Source organism: Mizuhopecten yessoensis, unplaced genomic scaffold, assembly GCF_002113885.1.
Source record: "Mizuhopecten yessoensis strain PY_sf001 unplaced genomic scaffold, ASM211388v2 scaffold11099, whole genome shotgun sequence".
NCBI lineage: Eukaryota > Metazoa > Mollusca > Bivalvia > Pectinida > Pectinidae > Mizuhopecten > Mizuhopecten yessoensis.
The window spans coordinates 1,392,193-1,419,122 of record NW_018408879.1 but is presented as its reverse complement, the minus strand read 5'-3'; the positions used below and the strand labels follow the sequence as shown (position 1 = coordinate 1,419,122).

General features: G+C 33.3%; 1 protein-coding gene across 4 annotated transcripts; it reads left to right on the top strand.

Annotated features, from left to right (window-relative positions):
* The first annotated feature begins 238 nt into the window (after nucleotides 1–238).
* On the top strand, nucleotides 239–26,930 carry LOC110465710 (keratin-associated protein 5-4-like). 4 transcript variants are annotated; one of them, XM_021521716.1, is made up of 12 exons: nucleotides 239–344; nucleotides 838–945; nucleotides 1,305–1,430; nucleotides 1,635–1,736; nucleotides 2,317–2,415; nucleotides 3,328–3,429; nucleotides 3,598–3,741; nucleotides 4,223–4,336; nucleotides 4,640–4,747; nucleotides 5,109–5,228; nucleotides 25,256–25,369; nucleotides 26,598–26,930. In XM_021521716.1, the coding sequence occupies exons 1-12, from the start codon at nucleotides 320–322 to the stop codon at nucleotides 26,672–26,674; spliced, it is 1,239 nt and encodes a 412-aa protein (XP_021377391.1). In that variant the 5' UTR covers nucleotides 239–319; the 3' UTR covers nucleotides 26,675–26,930. The 4 variants fall into 4 exon arrangements, with proteins under 4 accessions (XP_021377391.1, XP_021377392.1, XP_021377393.1 ...); XM_021521717.1 differs by lacking the exons at nucleotides 25,256–25,369; nucleotides 26,598–26,930 and adding exons at nucleotides 5,879–5,992; nucleotides 6,354–6,688 and having other exon boundaries at nucleotides 3,598–3,723; XM_021521718.1 differs by lacking the exons at nucleotides 25,256–25,369; nucleotides 26,598–26,930 and adding exons at nucleotides 5,879–5,992; nucleotides 6,354–6,688 and having other exon boundaries at nucleotides 4,640–4,723.

Below are 26,930 nucleotides of genomic sequence, written 5' to 3'. Positions count from 1 at the left end.
TATCAGGAGGCTGAATGTATAATTCTCTTAGCGATAAAAATATGCTACATAAACGTAATCAACCACATGTCGTGTGCAAATTCCCGTCTCATGATCCATTCAGTTTCCACACGGTCCTAGTTTTGCTCACACCGCCTTTACGTAAATTTTGCACACGACCCTAGTTATTCACGTTTACTATCTCTCATGCACACGAAGGTGGTTTGCACACGCATAGTCACATTTCCTATAAAAAGAGTCAAATTTTACGACTCAGTATTCGCTGAAGATCTCTTATTCAAGTCATACTGAGAAGATATCAAGAAAAGCTACAGACCCGATGTCCGAAATGTCAAAGGCTGAAGGTATGATGCTTATTTTATGAGTAGCCAATTTAAGAGCCGGACAATTTATAATTGTTTTCTAAAAATAATTGATAGTTATCTATGAACATATTTCTCTAGAACAACAAATGTCTTGATATTCACTTAGCTAATCTGATTATTTATTATAATCATTTTTTAATTATTGAATTTAATTGTGTTAGTTTATTTACTTTTTGTCGGGGATTGGGTGTGTTATTCCTCAACAAACAATTGTATGCAACGCGATTTGACCGACTCCTGAACCACCCATCACATGTCCTCAGGGAATCTAATCAAATGGAATTCCAACGAATTTATTATAATTTATAGAATAGACAAAAGCACTATTTTACATGAAAAATACCAGTTACTATCATAAATAGAAGTATGTTTTAAAAAAGTCTTACAAAGTTTAATCTAGGCAGTGTTAGCAGAATTCACTGCAGAGACAAACAAAAATGTTAGGTGTGCTCTTAATGTACAACCCCTACAGCTGCAATCTGCGCCAAGTGTTCTGGGGGTGAGTGCGACTGTTCTGGTGTAGACTGCTGTAGTACCAACTGCAGATGTCCCGGATGTAAAGTCAACTGCGCCTGTTTCTGTAAGTTTAAATGCAACTAAAGTTAAATACTGATTAATAAAATGAAATAGAATTACATGGACTCTTCGATATCTTTGATATTTAAAAATGCTATATAAACGAAATTATAACAACATGACAAACTGCCATTGTCACAAAACGAAATTCTTATTTCACGCTTCACTGGCCTTCGTTTCCTGAGACAAGTCTGTCATTTTGTGAGAATATGGTAAATTACACATGTTACTGCTCCTTTCTCAATGTGTCAAGGATGGTTATGGAATGGTTGTGGCGGGGTAGGTTACATCATTATATATACATTAACTGAATGTACAGTATAGACAGATATATTATTATGCCTATCTCTATTTTGTATCCAGCGAAAAAGAGTGCGACGTGTCCTGATGACGTGTGTCAGATAGGGCTTGCATGTGAATGTGGCGACTCCTGCACGTGCAGTGACGCATGCCAGTGCCCTGGCTGTAAGGCCGGATGTAAATGTGAAGGTAATTTGTTTAATAATTTTGTCATGTTATCATGGTTTATAAACACATTAGCTATAAAGAGTACGCTTAATCTTTGTTTAAATTGTCTACATTTAAATTACTGTGACATTTCTGATTGATAATGTTTTCATTTTCTGTACATTGAGCGATAAATATATCAGTTCTACCCCATGCTGATACTCTTTCTCATTCCTTCTGTGTCAGGAGCGAGCTGTGTGTGTTCCACTGCGTGCAAGACAGGGAAATGTGGCGGACCCAATGCCTGCAAGTGTACCTGCTCAAACTGCGGATGCAACTGCGCATCGGGTAAGATCCTGAACGACATTTTGCAATGATTTGATTTAAACATTGCTGCCTCGAATTCAATCTATATATAGTATATTCCCTATTCCTGTTTAAACCTATTTAATTCCGTTTACCGTTGAACTACAAGGTTCAAAAAATTTCGAAAATTGAATACATTTTATCACATCGTTATCAAACGTCTGTAATTAAATGTCCCAGCCCATCCTCACCCTATTCCAACCTCGAACCCTCAATAAATATATAAAGATGTCGTTATATAATTTTGCAGATTTAATTAATGTTCCATTTTTATTGTCTTCTATAAATGGAAAAATGTCAATAATGGTATTTACAATTGAGGCTAACACTGAAACGGTTATTATTTATTCAGTTATTTTATTTGAAAAAAAGGAGAGAAAAATATAGGAAAAAAAATGTACAAATGGTTCGTTAATCTATGTAGTGAATTCGATCCTACTTCAATATATTTCGCATTTTAGGGCTCTTACAGCATTTTTTAATTAGGTGTTATCAGAAATCAGTAGCTACATAGAGAACATTTATAATGTAGGAACATATATTCAAATCCTTACGTCCACAGCCTGTGCCAAGTGTCCATGGGGTAAGTGCTGCTGCACTGGTGCGGATTGCTGTACCACTGGCTGTAGATGTCCCGGATGTAAGGTGAAGTGCGCATGTGGTAAGTAACTAAACGGTATTTTGCATGACTATTGGAGCTGGTGTGACCTTATCTAACTTTCCCTAGAAATACATCATCGTCTTAGAATCTACATAGAAATAGACTTTCCTTGATAGACCCCGCTGATATGTTTGTTTTCTGTTTGATGACATGGGTTTTCAGTTATTACTTTGGTGGCTATGTTGCACCCAGTAGTTGATAGTGTAAATGGCTTCCTATTTGATGTTTTGTTTTCTCTTAAAACATATATATCTATCTGATGCTACAATATTCCAGAATACTTTATCAAATTTTGCTGCTATTCTGTCTAATACTGGAGATTTCTGCCAGATTCTTGCAGCCTCCAATTTATCCTACTGTGTCATACTTTTCCATCTTTTAAGTTCTTTAACCTTGTTTCTTCAAAGGCAACGCTCAAGTCTGTATTCTGTTGTAGCACGGACTTTTAGATAGTGGTTGTAGACATCCCTATTTTTCTATATCGATTTTCCCGTTTAACTACAAACCACAGAGATTTTGTTCTATCTCAATATATCTCCAAAATTCACATTTGTGAGAAACTTTTGAAATAAGTTATTCAAGATTTCCTAAATAATAATAAAGATGTCGTCAAATATACTGTAACTTACAGTTTAAGAGTTCATTTTCCAATGCTTTCTCATCAATCCTATTTCTGCATATCATCAATATTATTGATATTCCCTATTGATAGTTCTTTGTGAATGGACCAAAGTTAATTATAAAACCTCAATACACAACTGATTATATGGATGATTCATCCGCGTATGAAATTCAATCCCAATTTACTAAATTTCAGAAAATGAGGTTTCAAAATGTCCAAAATGTCTTTTTATAATGTAGGGTTACCAGAAGTCATATATTCTCATTAATTCATATTTCTCAATGCCACAGTCTGTGCCAAGTGTTCAGGGTGTAGGTCTTGCTGTGCTGAATCGGACTGCTGTTCCTCTGCCTGTAGATGCTCCGGATGTAAGGTCAACTGCGCATGCTGCCGTAAGTTGTAGAAAAACTCAAATCTAAAATTCATTCGTTGACCCAAACTGAGGTATATTTTTTAATTATCATATTAAAACAGGATCAGGAACGAGTTGTGTTGATATAAATAAATGAATCTACAGCTGATCTATATATGTTAATGGTGTCATTGTATTTGTAATTAAGCGGCAAAGAGTGCGACCTGTCCTGATGGAATTTGTAAGATTGGGCTCGCTTGTGGATGTGGCGATTCCTGTAGATGCAGTGACGCATGCCCGTGCTCTACCTGTAAGGCAGGAGGGGAATGTGCAGGTATGATGTTTAAAAATGGTAAGATGTAATCCAAGCTTCCAAAGAGGAAGGTTAAGAACATCACGTTTAATCCATGGTAAAATTTTCTACATTAAAGAAGTGTGTTGGTAGATTGAATCATAACCACTTGCTTTAGCTGGTTCAGTATCGATGATTGGTGTGGGATGTTGTGAGCTACTCCATGTCATATAGAGTAATTTGTATACTCATTCCCACCACGTGATATGCTAACATTGGTTTTTAGTCATCTGTCCCTTTTTAGAGTCAGACTTTCAAACTATGTGTTCTATGATATTATTTTATTTACCTTTAGATGGTAGGTGCGTTGCGATGTTGTCAGGGTTTTTTTTCTTTCTTATTCCTTTTTTTCAAATCCTTTTAATTGAAAAACAAATCAGAAATTGATAAGAAAACAATGTGCTTACAGCTTGTATCACAAGGAAACCTTGCTACATTACAAAAAAACAAGAATTCTAAGTTCTAATCTTCTTTGTGTCAGGTGCAAACCTCGTGTGTTCCATGAAGTGCCAGTCAGGGAAATGTTGTGGAACTAGGACCTGCTCCTGCAACTGCAAGTCTGCATGCTCAAAGTGCAGATGCGATTGCGCATCTGGTAAGTGCTTTATCTTTAGTTGTCTAAACATGTTATGCATGAATATTGGAGCTTATGTGATCTATTTACTTTCAGCTTGTAAATGTAAAAATAAACACACAAAAAACCGATTTAGACGATTGTTCATCTCAGTATTGAATATACTTCCAATTAGCGTTATCGATCAATGGAATTTTTAGATATCGATTAAATAGGCTTAATTCCCTCTGTAAAATTAGTATTATTAGCAATCAAATACAGAAACAAAACTTGTCATAAAACAAGCGGATGAATTATATTGGCATTGATTTCCACACCCTACAGCATCATGCTGCGCCAAGTGTACGAGTGGTAGTTGTGGCTGTGCTGGTGCGACCTGCTGTAACACCAACTGTAGATGCTCTGGATGTAAGGTCAACTGCGCATGCTTCGGTAAATGTCATTTGTTAAACAAACTCGAAGACATCAATTCAGTTTAAAACGTTTAAAATTGAAATGCTAGCAGCAGAATAAATATTATCAATCATCTTACAAGATATATTTTATCCTTTGCCCGAGTTTGCCATGTTGTAAGGGTGAAGTACTGCATTGTTTTGGTTCCTTTTCAATGTGTCAGTGGTGGTATTGCACCCATCCTTTATGTAATGATAACGCATATAAATGTATTACAATCATCATACTAACTTACACTAGCATATAAACACAGAAATGGGAAACGAATTATTTGGTTTCAATCATTAAATGTACCGTTTAGTTAAATATATTCATGATGTACGTTATTTTTCTTAATAAGCGGCAAAGAATGCGACCTGTCCTGACGGAATTTGTCAGATAGGGCGCGCGTGCGGATGCGGTTGCAAGTGCAGTGATGCATGCCAGTGTTCTAACTGTAAGGCCGGATGCAAATGTGGAGGTAATGAGTGTTTCACATTGTTATTTCATCGCAGTATCCAAACAGAATAGTTATAACCAACATGCTTGATACATATTTAAGGTGTCTATATTTCAATTAGTATCAATATTTGGCTACAAATTGATCGATGGTCATCTGTTTTTTGTGCAACTATTTTCCGTCAGTACCTTGTTAAACTATAATAGGTTGGAGACAGTTTTAACATTCATACTTGCTGTTAATAGATGTAGAAGCGCCACTATGAAGTATGTTAGATTGTTTAAAATGTATGAATATTTAATTTCAAAGTAGAGGCACTACTTTAAAGGTGTGTTTGGTTAGCTAAAATCATTACTAACTGCTTTCGTTAAGCAGTACGCGCGGCATATTTTGATAATTGAGATATTATATGGGGAAGACAGAATGTCGGAGTCGCGGTTGTGCTAGCTGCATTTTTCTTATGGTTGAAAGTTTGGCTGATGCTTTGACTGTTTAATACTATTTCCATTGGTACGGTTCAGGAATAAATAGGAAAACTTGTATTTACATTCTGTATTGACCGTTGCTTTATTACATATACACACGATAATACTAAACAGACTGTGATAGGGGTGATACATACATCAAATCTTACTTTGTGCTTATGTTCAATGTTACGTCTTTTCTGTCAGGCGCTAACTTCGTCTGTTCCGTGGAATGCATATCAGGACAATGTTGCGGAACCGCAGACTGCCAGTGTGATGGCAAGTGCGCATGCCCAAAGTGCAAGTGTAACTGCACAACTGGTAGGTATCTGAACTATTGTTTTGAAAATAGGCAAAAGCATGTTATGCAAGAATATGTCTTTCAAAATAAGATGGATTTTTTTATAAAATATTTCATTTATAGAATGACAGTGAGTGAGCAGTTGAAGTGTCACCTATTGTTATGTCAAACATTGAAGCTGGTGCAACCTTATTTTGAGTAGACCTTGTTTAGAGTCGTCTAGTATATATATATGTGTGTGTGTTAATATATATGTATTGTATGTTAAAGATATGATGTTTGTTTAAGACTAGCAGATGAAATAAACGATTAATCAGAAAGTGTAAGTCATATTGGAAATACTGAACACATTCCAAAATTAGCCCATATCTGACATTTCAGAGACTTGCTCGTGCGATGCAGGCTGTACTGGACCAAGCACATGCAAGTGTGCTCCTGATTGCACCTGTAAGCAGTAAGCGGTGACATCATGAGAAAATCCAAAAACTACATTTAATGGACCGTAACACTGTTAGCGGAATTTCATGACAAACGTTTTTAACTTATTATTGAAATAAATGTATTCGTGATTGTTAAAGACATTCTTACCTATCAACTGGTGACTTTAATATGGAGTAATCATTACTAATTTGCCTTTTTATTCAGTTATTGTATTTTCTTCTTGGAGCTTTGTTTTATTCAATATTAATGAAAATAAATCATGGTATAAACTTTTATATTCCTTTTTGTTATTCATTTGTATTCTGTTTTGGTAAATCATTTGTAATTCGAGATTACATATGGTATTCGCTTCACTTAGTATAATATTTAATTGTGTCACATTTAATACCACTGGAATACTTCAGCACACAAACCATAGTTCACCCTCCAGTCAAAACAAGTATCCATTCAGGCAGCTTTGTTTGAGTTATAGGAATGAGTACGGATCAAATGCCTTACTCAAGGACTAAACTACATCCATCAAGGGGTGGAATCCAAACCTACGTCCTGGTGGCCAATAAAACGGCCTAATAATACAGGTGTTATACAGAGTGATTCTAAAAAAGAAAGAAACATATGATGACATATGATAGTTGTATTCCTGGTGGAGACATGGACATTAGTAAGCTGCAATACCGGGGTTTGACTGCCTCCAAATATAGTGCTATACTGAGAGCCCAACTACTCAGAATTAATGTTCATCAGATCATCAAAAATTGCACAATAGTTATCTATCTTATAATTCATTGTTTATTCATATATGAAACCTAATTTTATTATTTAAACTTTCCTATTCATTGATATATATTTTATTGATATCAGAAATTTAATACACCTATTATTCATTATATACATTCATGTAGAGAAGAACGCCCGCATTTAAATGTTTATATATTGATTGTATTGCCTTAGATATATATACATGTTTCTAAATAGAAGCGTGTGCAAATATCATAAGAAGATCAATATTTTATTTTATTTTTTTCTATAGGATACGCTAATTTCAAGGAAGAGTCCTTATTTAGGTATAAATCGTTCTGAAGATTGATTCTGACAAAATATAGGATTTTACAATAGTTTGGTAATTAGTCATGTTATGAAATACATATTCATTGCAATTTTATAATTTATAACTCAACAAAGTTTCTAAAACTCATTGTCCGGTTGCTTTTCTAGAGTAAGATATGTATTTTATTGTAGTGAATAAATAAATATTGTATGGAGGTAGATAATATTTCATGAGGGCAGATCATTGTTCAGTAAGTATTTTATGGGGATTGATAGGTAATTTACTCCGACCGATAGGAATTAAAAGGGGTAGATGAGTATTATTGTAATTTTTGTCATTGTAATTAATGTGGGTATAAAGATGTATTTAATCACCTATTCATGGGAGGTAAGTACTAATCTAACCATTTAATTCTTACTGATCGGAATAAGTTACCTATCTATCCTCTTAAAATTATGTATCTTCATAAAAAAAACTATTTTCCCCCATAAAAATACTTGTAGACATAAATGCCAATTAACTCCAATAACATATCTATCTACCTTATTATTCAGTTGTAAATATAAATTTATCCAATCTACCCCTTCCTATCTGTCTACCATACATATCTATCCAACTCCTATCAAATAACTATCCGTCCCCGTAAAATATCTATCAAACCTTTAAATAATACTTACATACCCTCATTTTATATAAAAAAAAAAGTACCGTACGTATCTACCCTTATAAAATACCTGTCTACCCGCATAACATATTTATCTACCAAATGAAATATCTATGTACCCAATAAAATACTTATTTACATCATAAAAAGCTACCTCTTTAAAATACTTATCTACTTTAATTGAATACCTATCTACCCTGAACAGAAGCCATAATCTACATCCCCTCTCCCCATAGATCACCTTCATATTATACAATAGTTATTAAATACAAATCAACACATATTTAACAAGCCTTTAACTACCTATCTTCCCCCAAAAATACATATAATCATAAAATATCTAAAAAGAATTATACAATTCCTATCTAACATTTAATGTAAACGCGATTAAATACTTACATGTATATCCCTCCATGAAACATTTATCTGCCATCTGCTATTTTCCCCCAAAACAACGCCAGTCCCCCACCCTCAACTCGACCCATCGATTTTATGAATAAACTATTCATCCTGATACGTATTTGATGCATCAAATAATCAAAGCATTTTGTTGGAATAAACCTATTTCAAGGACATCTGGTTCTACTCCTGGCGGAGGCTTGTTTTAGTAACCCGTAACGCCGGTTTCAATTCCAGACGTATTTACCTAGAAAATTATCATATTTCGATCATCATGCGACTTTCACGCGGTCTCTGATGGATACAAATATAACATTGTCACAGAACAATAATTACCATAACAGGATGGGCGGTAGGTAATTCCAAAAAGGATAATATTTTAACATACAAGGACACTTAAAATTACCAGCAAATCAAACTAAACATATTAAATCGATCATTTTACAGTAGTTGTGGCAAAAGTTAACTTTGATAAGTAAAAAAACAAATCAGGACCTGGAACTCACTTTAGGCACAGGTGTTGAGCAAATATTATATGATATATATATATACAATACTAACATTTGATATCTTATACTTATAGCGTATAAAGGGCGTCCTGCACTTTTTAATTCACTTAAAATTGAGAAATATTTGAAATAGCCAAGTTTGCTATGTGTCCAGAAGCCATAACTCCGTATAAAACAGAAGGAAAGTATGTATTCAATATGCAACTTATTTGGAAATTACCTAAAACAACCCCCTGTCTTAATCCTTCGTTTTATATAAACAAAGTGACAAGTGACAATTGTATTTCTGTCATTTTTCATTTTGTTACATATGCTTGTCTAATTTATATATGTTTTCAAAAATATAAATAGTATTTTTTTGGTTTTTAAGTTCATTTTGAAAACAGCAAACTATATTTGTGATTTACCCTACCCCTTTTGATACCCCAAGAAACCCACTTTCGGTCAAAGTTTAACCTAAGTTTTTCCGCATGTCATACATCAGGATATCTTTGAACAAAATAAGGAGGTGAATTTCCGAATATACCGTGACCCATGGTCTATAGTTGTTTCTTTTTCATTTTATGGCTGATCGGAAAAATAAGATAGTCACCAGGCAGCCATCTTGGATTTGTCAGTTAAGTTATCGCTATTTCTTATGAATTAATTGACAGACATTTTCCAAATGTCGTATGAAGAATACCCTTGTGTTATTTAGTCCTGTCTTTTCGCTAGTTTTGCATAATTTGTTTGGTTTGGTTTTATTTTTAAGTTTAACGTCCTATTAACAGCTAAGTTCTTTTCAGGACGTGTCTCCATGTGTGCTGTGTCATACTACGAAAATATAACAAATATTGAAATATGAAATATTTTTTATAATAATATGAGGAATTACGCCTTTTGTATGCCTATACTCATAGGCATATTTTTCTTTCAGCAAAGGGTCAGTAGCTGGTCAAATGGAGAACTAGTGTATACCCTGTAAAGAGTGCTTATCACGTAACAACAACCTAGAAACGTAACAACAACCTTAAATGTATCTTCAACATAATACGGGTTGGCACGACCCTGGTATCTGTAGGCTGAATGTGTTTTTCACTTAGTGATGAAAATATGTTCAATAGAGGTAACCGACAAAATGTCGTGTGCAAATTTCTGTCTTTGACCTTCTCCGTGTGATTGAAACCATAATAGTGTGTTGTCTGTATTGCTGTTGTTATTCTTAATTTGGTAAATTACAAAGCCGAAAATATCATACATACAAATAGAATGCTGCTTACGTGCTAACACTTTCATTTATTTTAACAAATGTAACATTATTTTACAAAAACAAACTCAAAACAATAATTATCGGCGCATTTGTAACATACACCTGCATATATATTTTTTATTGGTTACAAACGCTATATATAGGAACTCAAAACCGATTAAACTAGGGTAAAATATGAAAAAAGGAAAGATTTAAATGGCGACCTTTGAAAACGTACGAGGAGAATTAGACCAGGAGTTCCTGAACAGGAAGCGGCTACTGCTTCTTCGATGGCACCCGTCATGTAAATCTAAGTCGAATCAAGGTAATGTCACTTCCTCGCATCGACAATTCTGGTAGTTACAACAACACCTGTTTATTGAAATGCATATTTCTGCCAATGCTGTCTAACCTGTGTTGGTCCAAGTTCTACAGGCATAGTTCCGCATTCATTTCAACCATGGTTACTTATCTTATGTTAGTGTGTACACATTCAGGAAAAGCACGAATGTCTGACGCTGTTGATTAAGTGTTTGTGTTTTCATCTTAATAACTAGCAGAACACTATCAATTCATTAAATATCATTTAACCAAACGTGAGAAATAAATTAATGCGTTACAGCTAAAACAATGACGTTGACAAACTGATAGTTGTTAAATGGAAATATTTAGAGAAATTTAAGATATAATGTAATTGAATGCATAATTTTGCACTAGAAATATATGCTGCTAAATTGATTATAAATGAATTATTAGCTTAGACATGATACAGTATTATTATCCTAGACCTGAGACGATATGTACTATCCTAGACTTGAGACAGTATGTATTATCCTAGACTTAAGACACAATATATCAGACACAGTTGGGAGTCAAGCTTATCATAAATGTGACACAATCAATTTAATTTGAAAGTAACTAGTACCCCTTTAGTTGTAGTTTTTGAATCATTTAATTAAGAGGTTTTACGCATATCATATCAACATTATTTTAGATCAATTTGGATTTCCACCTTTTTGGCCACGAGGGACATGGATGAGCCAAATTTAAAGGTGCAATACCATAAAGGTTTTTTGTTTACATCGTTGTAGATTTGAAGCACAATATTACATATAGTGTTTATGTCATAACTCTATTTAAGCGCCAAGTACCTGAGGACATTTAAATAATTGTAGTAAAATTTATCAATTTTGGAAGGACACTTTTATAAGGTGGATGTTATCAGGCAAATCTAGGATATTTTGTTCGTGTAGCATGCGATTGGTCACTTATGTTTCTATCAGTTATACATATTTGTGTACTTAATTAAGGACTGATTCTAGGAAACATTGTGACATTTATGTTATTTTCAATAACACATGTTCTTGACATATATGTAATTTTAAGTACACAAATACAAATACGACAATCAATTATATCATTTTTAGTATATGATGTATTTTACAAATTAGGAAACGAACGTTTATAAAACAAAAATGACAGTAATAACGTTACATTCATCAGCGGCTTAGCAGTGATAATATTTTCATATCAGTAGCGAGCGTCAAGATATGAAGGTGACAAAACGCGAAAGCCTGTCGTCCGGAATGTTTAATTTCTGAAGGATGAAGGAAATACCATTCATTCTTGACCTAACAAAACAAATGTATTCAGAATAAATATGTGACAAAAAAAACACAATAATAAACGTGTGAAAAAAATGGATATGCGCAAATATTTCCATGATAATTATGATTGCAGCTTTCATTGTAATGCTTTTGAACTGATCGTGAATTCAGAAATTCAAGTGACCAGTGTGTTATTGGTCATTTGGTCCAACAAATGTAAACAGCGCTTCAGGAATGATAAAAACCTCGAATAAATGTTTTACATAAATGAGCAATATCCTGGTTTCAATTGGCGATAAAAGTATGTTAGACGTCATCAGCCGTAAGTCGTCTGTACATTCCCTTTTCCTAACCTATTTAATTTGCGCTCGGTCCTAGTTTTGCTAACAGCCACTTTCACAATAATTTTGCACATGGCCCTTACCATTCACGTTTGTTGTCCTTAGTGCACACGATTAGATTTTGCACACGTAATGTCCCATTTTCTATAAAAACAGTCACATTTTCCAAAAGGTTAAAAGATAAACACCAGTTACCTACGTCGTTTTGAGAGGACTCAAGAATTGTTTTAGAAGCCAAGATGTCAACAGTCGCAGGTATGGTGCTCATTGTTTTACAAATAAATCAAAATGCTAAACAATTCAATTTCACAGATATAATTTTCAAAAATATGTTAAAAAAATATTTTGTTATTCACCAGTGAACATATTCGAGATCAAAAATATCTTCTGTGAAATAATCACTAGAAACACGATATAAGGAGCATTTAAAAAAAAAATGCTAATAATGAAATCCTAACAGCACTGAAGTCAAAATAATGAAATATGCGTCATTTTTTTATTTATCCTCAATAACAGTGTACACTTCATAATATACATGCAGTTATAAATAATACATATTTTGAAGATCTTTTGTGGTCAACATTTTAATAAATTGGCATTCAGATTTTGATTTTTTTGAATTTGTAATGGCTTTTCATATTAGCAGATACCAAAATTAATCTTAACGTACACAATCTAATCACAAATGGCAAATAGCAACTTTAGTAACACTCCATATCACATTTTTTTTAAATTAAGGAGTATTTATAGAAAGCAAGAAAAACACTTTTACAGTTGAAATACAGGATAAATTCTCCAAAATAAGGTATTTTTTGTTTCCTTTTTAAATGAATGACATTTTTACTAATTCTTATTTTCCAATTAACTTTTTGTTAATTGTTTGATTAAATTAAATTAAATTCAACAAAATATTAATATTCACATTTTCCTTGCTAGATCCTGATAATTTTTATGTATTTGGTAATTGATTATCGTCTAGCATACGATTAATTGTGTCATTTGTTTTTCAAACAGCTAATGACACAATATCACAATTCACTTTCTACCTTACCAAGCGAAATGTTTGTTTTGATACTCTGTTTACCTGTTACAAAGACATTCATGTTTCGATGTATCTATTTGTATTGGCTTTTTCTACTTAACTACTTGTGTTTATTTCATATCTACACAATGACAATTACACTTCAAATGAAAGAATTTTTCTTTGAGACATCAATAATGTTGCCTGCCTTTTTTCATCTTCCTATATTTTGTTAGTTACATTGTATGTATTATATCCTTGGGATGTTCCCAGTACTTTTACATTATCAGTGTCAAGAATAATTTTCCACTATACACTTTTCCAATACCATTCTTCTGTTTCTCATTCCGGTAAAGTCTCGAATGTAATCGGAGTTCCACACTGAACTTTTTCTTTGAACTGGAAAATGTCTTATCCAAAGATATTCTAATCACAAACAATTTAATTTGGCTTACTTTTTATTCATTGTAGAATAAACTAACCACACCTAACATTAAAACAAAAACTGCACAAGCCGTTTGTTTACTTTGAATTTCAATCCAAATTAAATTTACTTCATTGGTGAAATTATTCTATCAGAGATCACTACGAAGACATGTAAGATGAATTGTATTGGTCTGTTGTTATTTACATCATGTCTTTATGACGTAGTAAGTGTCAGGTTGTTGTATCTGTCATGTCTTTGTGACGTAGTAAGTGTCATACTGTTGTATCTGTCATGTCTTTATGACGTAGTAAGTGTCAGGTTGTTCACCTCCTATGTATATTCGTAGTATAAGTATAAGTACATTTTTGTGTGCATACCCAGACTGTGTGAGGCAATGATAATTTGGTACTTATACGTGATTTTTTTCTAGAAACACAGCCAATAGTGTAATAATTCTTTTAAATTCAAATGCAATTAGGATTTTATTATTTCTTCCACTTAACACTAACATTACATAATTAATTTCGGAATATTTCAATTGGTTCGATTCACGTTTGTAAAATAAAACTGCTTATTGAGTTAAGTATCATTATTGGATCTTGCTAATTGCACAATCATATAAGAGTGTACTGTGCTAAGAGCGTTAAATCTAAGAAACCTACTATATGCTGATATTCGTACGTATACCTTATGTGACAGGCACCAACTTCGTGTGCTCCGCTCAATGCCAGTCATGACAATGTTGCGGAACCAAAGCATGTCGGTGCAGCGGCAGGTGTCCATGCCCAACATGCAGGTGTAACTGCGTGTCTGGTAAGCTCACAAACATTTTGTAAATTTATGAAAAGATGACTTACGAAAATCTATAGTTTAATAGAACATTATATAAACTATTTGTGTCGACATCGATGTAACCGTTTTCTCTATAAACATTTATATTATATGAATATATAAATGACGGAGCATGCACAATATTGGAAATGATTTAGAAGAACAAACTGTGAAATGAATCGTATTTGACATTTCAGGATCATGCAAGTGTGGTATGCTCTGTACTGGACTCAGCACCTGTAGGTCTGCTGCAGACTGCACGTGTAAGCTGTAAGCGATGACGTCACCGGCAAAATCACAAACCAAATGGGACTAGCGATGCTACACCTGTCAACATTGCATGCGGGCATTTCGATAGACATTTCAGTTTAAATATCCGTGATTTGCGATTGTCTCTGATATTCTTCACTATCAACTGGAGATATTATATCAAGCGATCTTTAACTATTAGTCTTGCTATCCAATTAATGTCTAATATTTTGGAGAAAAAAGAATTAATGAATTTTTTTTATTGCATACACTTTATATGATGTTTTCTTATTTATGTGTTATATATGCTAATCCTATATGCTTGTATTTACTAAACTATACATTGGAAATCTATATACACATTTGAAATTTTGACGACACTCTTTAATATTAAAAAGTATACGTTAACGCAACAACCTGAAATATTTGTTATAACCGTATTTCTTACACCGAATACAATATTATCCCACATTTGCAGAACACCCTATCTAAACATAAGGATATTACTCTAAAGCTGTAATCAGTCAAAGGATGACAGATAAAAGTATATTTTTTTATGTAACAGAGATGGATAGAGAAATATTTTCTTGAGGTCTTATATTGACCTAAATCATCTTAAAATATTTGAAATTTGAAGGGATGAGTTCTCCCTTCATTTCAATTTAGTCTGAATGAACTTTTTTCTCCATTGTCAACATAAAATATTCCATCTCCTCAATGTTCGCCAACTAACGCTATTTTGCAGTCATTTTGAACTTCTGCATACAAACTTAAATGTTGCCGGAATACAATTTCCCCAGGAGTATATTTTAAAAATGGTTTACTTGCTAATTACTGTGATCTTGTATGTGAAGATATCATTTTCCACATAAAAGTGTATGGAACACTTACTTTACTATGGATTCCGAGTCATGTCGGAATTAAAGGCAACGGATTTGTTGACAGAAAATCAAGCCATGCATTAATCTCCAACAAACAAATATCAAAATACCATATACAGATTTTAAAACTGTTAATCGAACTGCTTTTAAAAATAAATTACAGCAACGCTGGTCACTCGAGACCAGCAACAAACTTTTTAAAGTACAGCAGAAGCTTAAAACATGTTTTCCCAGTCGGAAAGAGAAGGATCGCAGAGAGGAAGTTGTCCTCGCTCTGCTCCGTACTGGGCATACGTATCCTACTCATTCGTACCTTTTTAAACGAGAAGATATACCTACATGCCATGCATGTGACACTCCATTTCCGGTGGAAAATTATTTAATAGAATGTTCTGATTTCAGACTCATTCGTAATTATTACTTTCGAGTCCCGGATATGAAAACCCGTGGACTATAAGGCATTATTTAACGCTTTGAAGTACATTGGTCTATTTTATAGACTCTGATGTCTTTTTAACCACCTTACCCTCTATGACGTTATATATACATCACATTTTCTATATTATCTACATGTATTTATTATCTATTTTTATTTTTATTTTTTTCCCCTTTCATATATTAAATATTCACACATATTTTTAAATGCGAATGCTTTTAAAATATCCATTTTTATTTTATTTTATCTACGCTACTTACATCATGTTTGTTTAAAAAATAAAATCAGCATTGCCCTAAATGACTACAGTTGTCGATGGGCCATTAAACATAAACAAACAAAGTCAAGATATAAACGTGTATGGAGCAGCCTTACTCAAACGCATCCTACTACTTACTCTTCTGAAGTGTAAATCAATTCCATTCTCGTTTTTATCTACAGGTTTTCATCAAATTGAACAAATACCAATCAATTAAAAAGAATAAAAATTCATATGAAAAATGTGTTTGAAAATAAATAACTATTGTTTATAGAACTTTCTATTTAAAACAATGACCAGTTAGGCAATCATTTTGAAAATTCGACACGAATGGGTACATCTTACACTCTCTTGTAAGGCCATACAATGCTAAATATTCACTTTTAAATACTAGATTGATCACTCAGTTTATCACTGTTTTAACATTTCTTATAGAAGGATGTTGATTTTTGCTGTGTAACGCAAGTAATACCAACAAAAGTGTAAAATTGTAAAAATAATACTTTAATATTATTTATTTACAACATATGAAACTCTTTGGTAACTTGACCAAAAAAATACATGAATAATATGAAAAAATACTATATGGACATTCCATTTTCTCATTTGAAAAAATGATAAAGTCAATTTCTTTTAATTCAATAAATACCAAACTAGTTATCCGAAATTTCTATATCAGGCGTTACATAAGGACAAAATGGTTAAAAAAAATGCATAAAAATTTAATTGAAGTGGTAACCTGAGTTGCTTTTCTGAGAAAAGCTTTAATTGACAAAATGCACTTCTGTCATCGAGAAGAAAACAAATTCTATTAATCATGTGAAAAAAAATATAGATATCTAATACCTCATACAATCTTCATCTCATATTCTCCTAAGTCAGTAGAAAATTAATTTTTCACAAGAGCAAATCCTAAAGTGTCTCGACATATGCAAACGTGTATGCGTGTGCATGTGCGTTTGTGTTAAAGAACTCCATGTTTAGCACATTTAACGGTAGTGCTCAACCAAGACAATAATATGCTCCATTTTAGGTAGGTATGATAAAAACTCCAGGGTCAAATGTTAAAGTGTTTCTACCTTAGGCACCCTACTCAATTCGTTTTAATACGTTTAAATCGTTGACAGATGGCCCGGACTCCCACTTGACCATAAAACTCTAGTTCAACGCATAGAGAGAAAAAAATATTTTAAATCAAGCTTGGGGACACTCAGCTGTTCACATAGGGTTTGCACATCTGAGTTTTGGATTTATGATGCTATAAACATCATTATTCCCCAAGTAATTCATTAAAGGTCAAGAGTTTCGAACCCTGATCACACAGATTTCTGCAACAATCGTTGTACGGTATATATACATCCTTGGTATACTGGCGAACTTTTACCACGGCGTAGATGTTCCAAATCTGTGGGATGATTCAAACACAGTAGTCTTGAAGATTTCTTCAACCATCGTTGTAGCGGTACACTTACGGGTACTGGTGGATTATTTACCTCAGGGTAGAGGTTCCAAATTTGAGAGACCTAAATCTGTTACATCTTTTAAAATGTGGTAATTTAAATCTACAAAAAATCACATCCAAGTCAGAACAGCTGAGCCGGTCTTCAAGCCAAGTTTTGTATTGTATGCATATTATGTGTAGTATGTATAAATGTGTGTATAAGTAACAACCTGTACAACTATATCAATATCCAACATCAGTATCATGTTCCTTTAGTAGCTCCTTAATACAATCTAGAACTCAAACACTGTGTTGTTATTATTACTGACATAAATTGAAGCTTAAATAATTTTAAGCATGTTTTATGGCAGTGATAAGTTTCTATATCTAGTAATATAGGCAGTCAGTGGGGGTCGTGGACTGTGGGCTGACTAAGTGGTGAATAAGTCAAAGGTCGTGTGCAGTCATGCCAGTCATTCCCTAGTAAGGGACTATCCAGATCACGTGATCAGAGTGGGGGCGTGTGCAACTTTGAGGGAGATCAGTCAGCTCCAGCAGCCACCACCACCATCCCCGCCGACACGCCTGTTAATTAAAATGTGTATATATACATGTAGGTTATATATGGTTTATTAGTTGTCATGGTAACGCCGAAGGCTGGCTTAGCACAGATAATAATGATTAAACAACTTTTTCCCTATTTGGATTTATGATGCTATAAACATCATTATTCCCCAAGTAATTCATTAAAGGTCAAGAGTTTCGAACCCTGATCACACAGATTTCTGCAACAATCGTTGTACGGTATATATACATCCTTGGTATACTGGCGAACTTTTACCACGGCGTAGATGTTCCAAATCTGTGGGATGATTCAAACACAGTAGTCTTGAAGATTTCTTCAACCATCGTTGTAGCGGTACACTTACGGGTACTGGTGGATTATTTACCTCAGGGTAGAGGTCCCAAATTTGAGAGACGTAAATCTGTAACATCTTTTAAATGTGGTAATTTAAATCTACAAAAAATCACATCCAAGTCAGAACAGCTGAGCCGGTCTTCAAGCCAAGTTTTGTATTGTATGCATATTATGTGTAGTATGTATAAATGTGTGTATAAGTAACAACCTGTACAACTATATCAATATCCAACATCAGTATCATGTTCCTTTAGTAGCTCCTTAATACAATCTAGAACTCAAACACTGTGTTGTTGTTATTATTACTGACATAAAATGGACATGAACACACTACAAAAATGTATGTTTCATTGATAAAGACCTGGTATAAAAACTTACTAATACAATATGGGACAACAATCATAATGAATATATGGCTATACTTGCAGATACCAAAGTTGACGCAGGTAAGATTGTGTCAGGTGCTATCAAACTAATATACAAAGAACAGTACTATGCTAAGAAATTGGCAGGAACAAATTGATTGTACAAAGACAGCACAATGAATCAAAATACACCACACTACCTTCACAAGCTTGCACCAGAATCAATTATTCAATTACTTAGTCACGGCATTTGATATAGGATATCCCCTATCCTGCCAATCAAGTGTTATCACAGAACGGTCGTTCCCTCACGTATATCAGTTCAAATCAAAACCAAAACACAATAGGTCCTTAAAAGTACAACTCACCTCATCATACACGCTAAGTCTAAATCCTGCTTGTCTAACTAATAAAATATTCAAAACGGTTAATTCGAGTAGCTTTCTTATTTGATACTTACACGTTTATTATATATGGCGATCATATTGAATGAATGTCAAACTTCATTTATGTGGCGATGATTTGATATTTTAAATACGTAATTGTTTTTAAAGTTTAGAAGCCATTATATGTACTCACTAATGTCGAATGGATAAAGATGTAAGGTACGTGTATCAGTCCACGATCAATAATGTGAATCAACATTTCGTGCACACGACTTGGACAACATTCTTTGCACACGGTTTTATCAACATCAAACGGATCTATAAATACATATCTGCACACGGGTCTACACATCCTTCACTCTACAGGGTGTATTACACGAACATTTCACGTGACAAATGTACAATATCTGTTCTATTAAAACATTATAGTTATCAGGATAGTATCTTATTGTTTTATTTGATCAATAAATTAAAGTTTATCAATAGCAGACAAGGCTCATATACGATAACCATTAGGAAACTGATATAAGATTAATAATAATATATTTCAATAAAGGATAGGTTCTCCCTTGCGTAAGGTCACAATACGCATGGTATACTATGTACGTTGTGTTTCGTGTTACTCGATTTAAAATTCATTAACGTAAATATGATATGCAATAATCCAGCTTGTATATGTTTCATTATCTTATACGTTTTTAACTGATAACATATATATAACAGTAGGTTTTTTCCCGTGAACACAAATTGTATAATATCTTATGCAACATTCATATTGATTAAATACCACTAATATGTATATCATTTCTGTCCTCAAAATGTTTTGGAATACATTTTGCTGGAGATGTGTTTTTATTAATAAATTTATAGAACATATATAGTCAGCTCAAGGCCATTTTTTCTAAAACGATGTCGCCTGAAGGTCTTTATGTTACCATATGATACCCTAGTTCGAAACGAAATTCGTGTGATCATGTGTTTTATTATCTTTTCCTTCTCCCAAAACATTGTTTACTGCTTTAAATTATATAGATACATGTTTAACACAAAACGCGTCGTGGGAGAACTTACCTGCATGAATAGGTCAGCGTTCCTTTTTACCCGAAACCCAAAGCACTGTCCAATCCATCCCATCTCGTCCATCCATCTACAGCCCATTTGTCTAACAATACATTCATTCATCCATCTACACCCCTCTTCCCTACCAATACATTCATTCATCCATCTACACCCCCTTTGTCTACTAATACATTCATTCATCCATCTACACACCTTTTGTCTACCAACCATTCATTCATCCATCTACACCCCCTTTCCCTACCAATACATTCATTCATCCATCTACACCCCCTTTCTCTACCGATACATTCATTTATCCATCTACACCCCCTTTGCCTACCAATACATTCATACATCCATCTACACCCCTTTCTCTACCAATACATTCATTCATCCATGTACACCCCCTTTGTCTACCAATACAATCATTTATCCATCTACAGCCCTTTTGTCTACTAATACATTCATTCATTTATCTACAGCCCCATTGTCTACCAATACATTCATTTCTCCATCTACAGCCCCTTTGTCTACCAGTGCATTCATTTATCCATCTACACCCCCTTTGTCTTCCAATACATTAATTCATCCATCTACATCACCATTGTCTACCACGTTTTCATTCATCCATCCATCTATCCATGCATCCAATGGTAATTAACCTTGCATCATTTATGAATTCAAGTGCAATGTTAATTACTGGAAAATCAATTTATCTATAGTATCTCTATAAACAGCGCAAGTAACAACAGTCCAGAATAAACGTCAATAGACATACAAAGGGAGGAAACTTATATAGTATTTCATGTAAACGCCCAAGTTCTGGGACAGATAATCCACCAGCAGAGTCAAGTGTATGATTATCATAATAGATGGATAAGCAGAAGACTATTATCTAGAGGCTGAATGTATATCTCACTAGGTGATGTTAATATGTTACATAGACACAATCAACTGCATAACGTGTGCAAATGTTATCTTCGTGATCTTTTAAGACTGCACACGGTCCTATAGTTTTGCTGCGACTGCCTTCACGTATGTTTTGCACAAGGCCCTTGTTATTCACGTTTATTATTTATAATGCACACGATGGTAGTTTGCACACGCAAAATCCAATTTTCCTATAAATAAAGAACCATTTTGTAACGGATTACAGGATAAAATATAAACTCTTTATTCAGTCGAGTTGAGAAATCTTGATATTCTACAGAGACACAAATATGTCCGAAGGTATGTTTCCTATTGTATTAATATTTCTTTTAATATCTGAACGATTCAATATTTGCTTTTTTTCCTAAGCGTACGTTTATCAATGAACATACATATATGTTTGAAGTAAAACATATGATATAATTTTTCTAAGACATTGTTGCTGTCATTTTTTTAATTAGCTTAATCAAAAACATGTGTCAAGTGCATTCTAGCTGAGTCCCCTGCATGTTCTTGTGGTTCTAGATTTGAAATAGCATCTCATTACTTCCTTAATTGTATAAAATACACTGAACATTGCACTGTACTTTTTCGGAATATATTCCATGAAACTCATAACCATTTATCATTAGATGTCATGCTAAATGATTGTGAGAGATGTGATGAAAATGAAAACAAACATATTCTCCTATCTGTATCCAATTAAGTTCTAGAAGATTCAGGACAATGAAATTAATCATTCACTCATTAATTTTCTTCTTTTTTTTTCATTTTATTTTTTTCCTTCTTTCATTCAGCTCCAAAAATGGTACATGAATAGTAATATTAATATTGATATTTCCTATTTTTCTTCTTTGTTTATTTTCAATATTGATGAAGAGGGGGCTGGGGTTCAGAAGACTAATTATACTATTTTGTTAAAAGATATTGGGAAACAATTACATAAATTAGAATATAAAGCTTTACAACATATTAATTATATATCTAACCTGTGTTTAATATGCATAAATTAAACTATTTGGTGGGATTGAATTTCCAAACTCATCAGTGGATGACCTTGTGTGATACAACGCACCTTTTGGCCTGTATCTGTAGGGTGCGGTAAATTAAGCCCATCAAATGTGTATACATTGTACATGCAGCTCAAAAACAAATTACTTTTCTTTTCTCTTGATAATATGTATATATTTTATATGTCTTTTCGGTATCAAAATAAAAGGTTAGAATTTAAACCATTATATTCAATTATAATAAAAATGGGATTAAGTAGTTGTTTCCCCTAATTTGATTATTTATTTGATAATATCAACTTGTTCATATGTGTTTGTATGTGTTCTAATGTCTATATCGTTGCTTGTACCACTGTATGTTACTGTGTTTGGAAAGGGCTTAAATAGGTTATGCCTGCTGCCCAATCCATTTGTCCTTTGGCAATAAAATGTATTGAAATTGAAATTGAATGCATTATAGCGGGCTTCTTTACCCTACAGCATATTTGTCAATCAAATCGAACACTTTTAGATGTCAAATTTCGATATACTTCTAGAAACCGTGTTTGGTGTTTTTGACTTTGTTTCTTGCTGTTGTCTTTACTTTCCAACTATCGATATCCAAGAGTGTCAATAACATTGTAGCTGAACTTAATTGCGTTATGCATATTTTAGTGTTTAGGGATTTAGGTTCTAGGAACAGCAAAGGTCATAATGAAAAATATTAGTGTAAATATAAATTATCTCCAGTAACAAAAGGGTTTTTGTAGGCACCTTTCTCCTTTTGTGTGTTCCTACTTATGTTTCATGGCATTTTAAATAGATTTCCATTATTTATATAATTAACACCATTCCTAACTAGACATATTGGTAAAATGATGAAATAAGAATCAATTTAATTTGGCTTTCTGATATGGCTTCCTTAGGTCAAGTTTCTAGCGATTATTCCTATTGTATTGATAAAACAGAGAATCGACAACCAAATATATTCAAGATAGCTACACGCAATATCCCTTTGGGTACTTTAGAAAAAGACGTATGCCGTATTACATAATTTAATTGATTCAAGAATTGTTAAAGATCATGACAAAAAAGAACAGTTTTATTTCACATCTGGGGTGACTGCTAACAAATATTCTCTTGTTAAATACTGTATACTAACAACAGGTTAATAATACTTATATAAAACATTTATACAGCGCCCAATGTAATTGACAAAATTACTCTAAGGCGCTTTGCAAAACACGAGAAAAAGTATTCCTTCAGTGACAGTTATAAATAAAGAAGATACAAAATGCACACTTATAAACAAATATTTGCCTTTAACATATTTCATGAATAAAATATAATATCAACAGTTGGTTCAATAGGCCTAAAAACATAATCAAGTTTGAAATTTAGGAATGAGAACTTTTCTGTTCCTGAACATACAGACGAATAAAATTGACCATAATTTTCATCCCCCACAGCTGCCTTCTGTGCCAAGTGTCCGGGCGGAAGGTGTGGCTGTACAGGTTCGGCTTGCTGTAGCACCAACTGTAGATGTCCCGGATGTAAGGTCAACTGTGGATGCTTCTGTAAGTTTCAATAAGATTTGAATCTGATGTTTATATATAAACGTAAATTGAGAAAGTATCAAATGTTTTATATGTATAACTAACTTAAAGTTGTATTGCTAACAATATCGCACATACTGCAATCTCCACAATAACAAATTATAATTTTACATGTTCCTCTTATTTGTTTTAAACAACTGATCTGTAATAACATGAGGAGGATGTACTTTTTACTAGTTCCCTTCTAAATATGTAAAGCATGGTATTATATCCACTGAATGTACAGAGCGATTAAGTATATTAATTATGTAAATGCGTTTCTAATTAAGCGGCAAAGAATGCGACTTGTCCAGATGGAATTTGTAAGATGGGGGTTGCTTGTGGATGTGGATGCAAGTGCAGCGCAGCATGTAATTGTCCTTACTGCAAGGCCGGATGCAAATGTGGAGGTAATGTGTATTAAATGTTGTTATGTAATTGAAGTTTAAAATCAGAGTTACCATAAAAAGCAAGCTCAAACATTGCTTAAATACTCCGCATTATACTAAGTGTTATTGTAATGAAAAGCTATATGTGTGGTTTGTTGTCATGCTGCTCTTCACTACTTGACCGTTTATATGTTATGATCGGTTGAAGACATTGTTAAACAGTCCTATTTGTATGGGGTGATCAGTGGGGAAGATTTAAAATGTTACAAAATAACAGGTGTAGGGTGATTTGAATCAGCTTCAGCTATTCATTGTGATAACATTTTGGTAGGCGAGACACTGGGATTTATGCTAAGTTGTTATGGTCTCAGCAGTTTAGGTCGTAGTAGGTTAATTGATAACGGAGGGACTATGACAGGTGCTAATGGATTGAATATCAAATGTTCAGTGTGAGGTAGCTCAAGGAAACTTTACTTAAGTTCCTGCCACATATTGTCATTTCCGGTACTTAACGTGATATACCGTAAATAATGGAGATGATTGAATGTACTTGAGTTGTCGTTATTGTATCATAACAGATATGTTTCACGTAATATCAGTTTGTTACAAATATGTCAATTTGTTACAAATATGTTTGAATATTTTAAAGCATATCTAGAACTCTAATTATTATTATAAGTTCAAGTTAAATTTTCATTATGTTGCATTCTGCACCATCATTGACTCTCACTACCCTTCACAAGTACGCACACATCTTCTAACTCACCCATACACGAATATAAACAAACAAACAACCCCATAAGAATACAAAACAGAATGCGCAGTGGGGTATAATATATCAAATCTTACATGATTAAGTTCCATTTTAGGCGCCAACTTCGTCTGTTCCGTGGAGTGCCAGTCAGGACAATGTTGTGGAACCAGGGCCTGCCAATGCAGCGGAAAGTGTGCATGTCCAGCATGCAGATGTAACTGCGCAGCTGGTAAGTACCTAAACCGTTTTGTAAACAAACATGAACCGGTTATGCGGGAATATGACGAACACCAGTGGGAGGAATTACTATATTGGGATTTATTTAAAATAGAAAGACAGTGTTATCAGCAAATGAAATGTCTCTATATAAAATGTATCCAAAATATTGAAGCTTTTTCAACGCAAAAGTAACCTTTTTTTAAAAAGCATCAATATATAATAGGTATGCACAAGTGTGAAGAATAGAAAATATTTTTGTCTCGATTTTCCTATCGATTTACATAGACAAGTACAACATAGTATTAACTCGTTTACATTGATGTACTTAGTATATTTATATACCAAACAACTTTGGTATGGAGGCATATCACATATTGGGTGAACAAAATCAAGGAAAGGTAAATTCTCGTTTTAGTGATAAATGCTACGAGCTGTTCCAAATTATTCCAAGTCATAATCTTTCTATTTCGACTAATAATGTAGATGTGTAATGATCATATGAAACTCTTTGTTCTCATATTAAAACAACGTTTGGGTAAAACAACTTCCTTTAAGTCCCTTGATGGTTGCTTTGTTATATTGATTCGTGTTAAAGAAACCTGCTGACTTATTTACAACCTTCAAATTGTTATACTATGCGTGGTAAAGAGAGACGTCAGTACTTTTTTGGATGTTTTAGTTCAACTAAATGTAGGTAGGATTACAACTGTTCTGTATTTTAAGGTTTCAGAAGCACCTTATATTTCGCTATCTAAATCTAGTCATAATAAACTCAGTTAAGTTAACATACCTTTTGATAAAATACTTCGTGAGCTCAAATAATGTTTTTAAATTAAGTGTTATCTGACTAAGTGAGAACCTAATTTGTCGATTTGTATCCTTTAAATCCCTTGTATATAAACTAAAACAATGATTTTTAATATGGACTTCAATATATACCCCATGAGAAAAAAAATATCCGTAGTTAAACATTCTATCCCGCATAATAGACGACATTCTTAGAATATCAAACGATTATTGACATCTTTTATCTTTGTTAACACCAGAAGTGTCCAAATAAAAAACAACTGTTTATGGTATATGTCATACGATTATTGATTGTAGAAATTTTGTTTATCAAAATTGTTTCATATTTACTGTAAAAGTTTATACATGTATTTAATATTTTCCATGGGTCAAACTAACGATGAATTTAGAACAATCATGCTTATGTCATGTTGACATATATGACATTTCAGGTTCCTGCACGTGTGGTGTTGGCTGTACTGGACCAAGAACCTGCAGGTGTGATTCAGGTTGCACGTGTAAACAGTAAACGATGTCGTCTTCGGAAAAATCCGTAAACTTATCGGATGGACTGTCCCACCGTTTATCAGCTGTTTGTGGACATCTTATTTGACTTTTAAATTTAAATTCCTGATTTATAGCAGTTTATTTGTGGTTTTAAATGACATTAGTCCCTAGCAACTGATGATTTAAGATGAAGTGATCGTCAACAATTATTCTCATTGTCCGAATTAACATGGATTTTTTCAGGTAAATAATCAATAAAAATAAACCATGATGCAGAC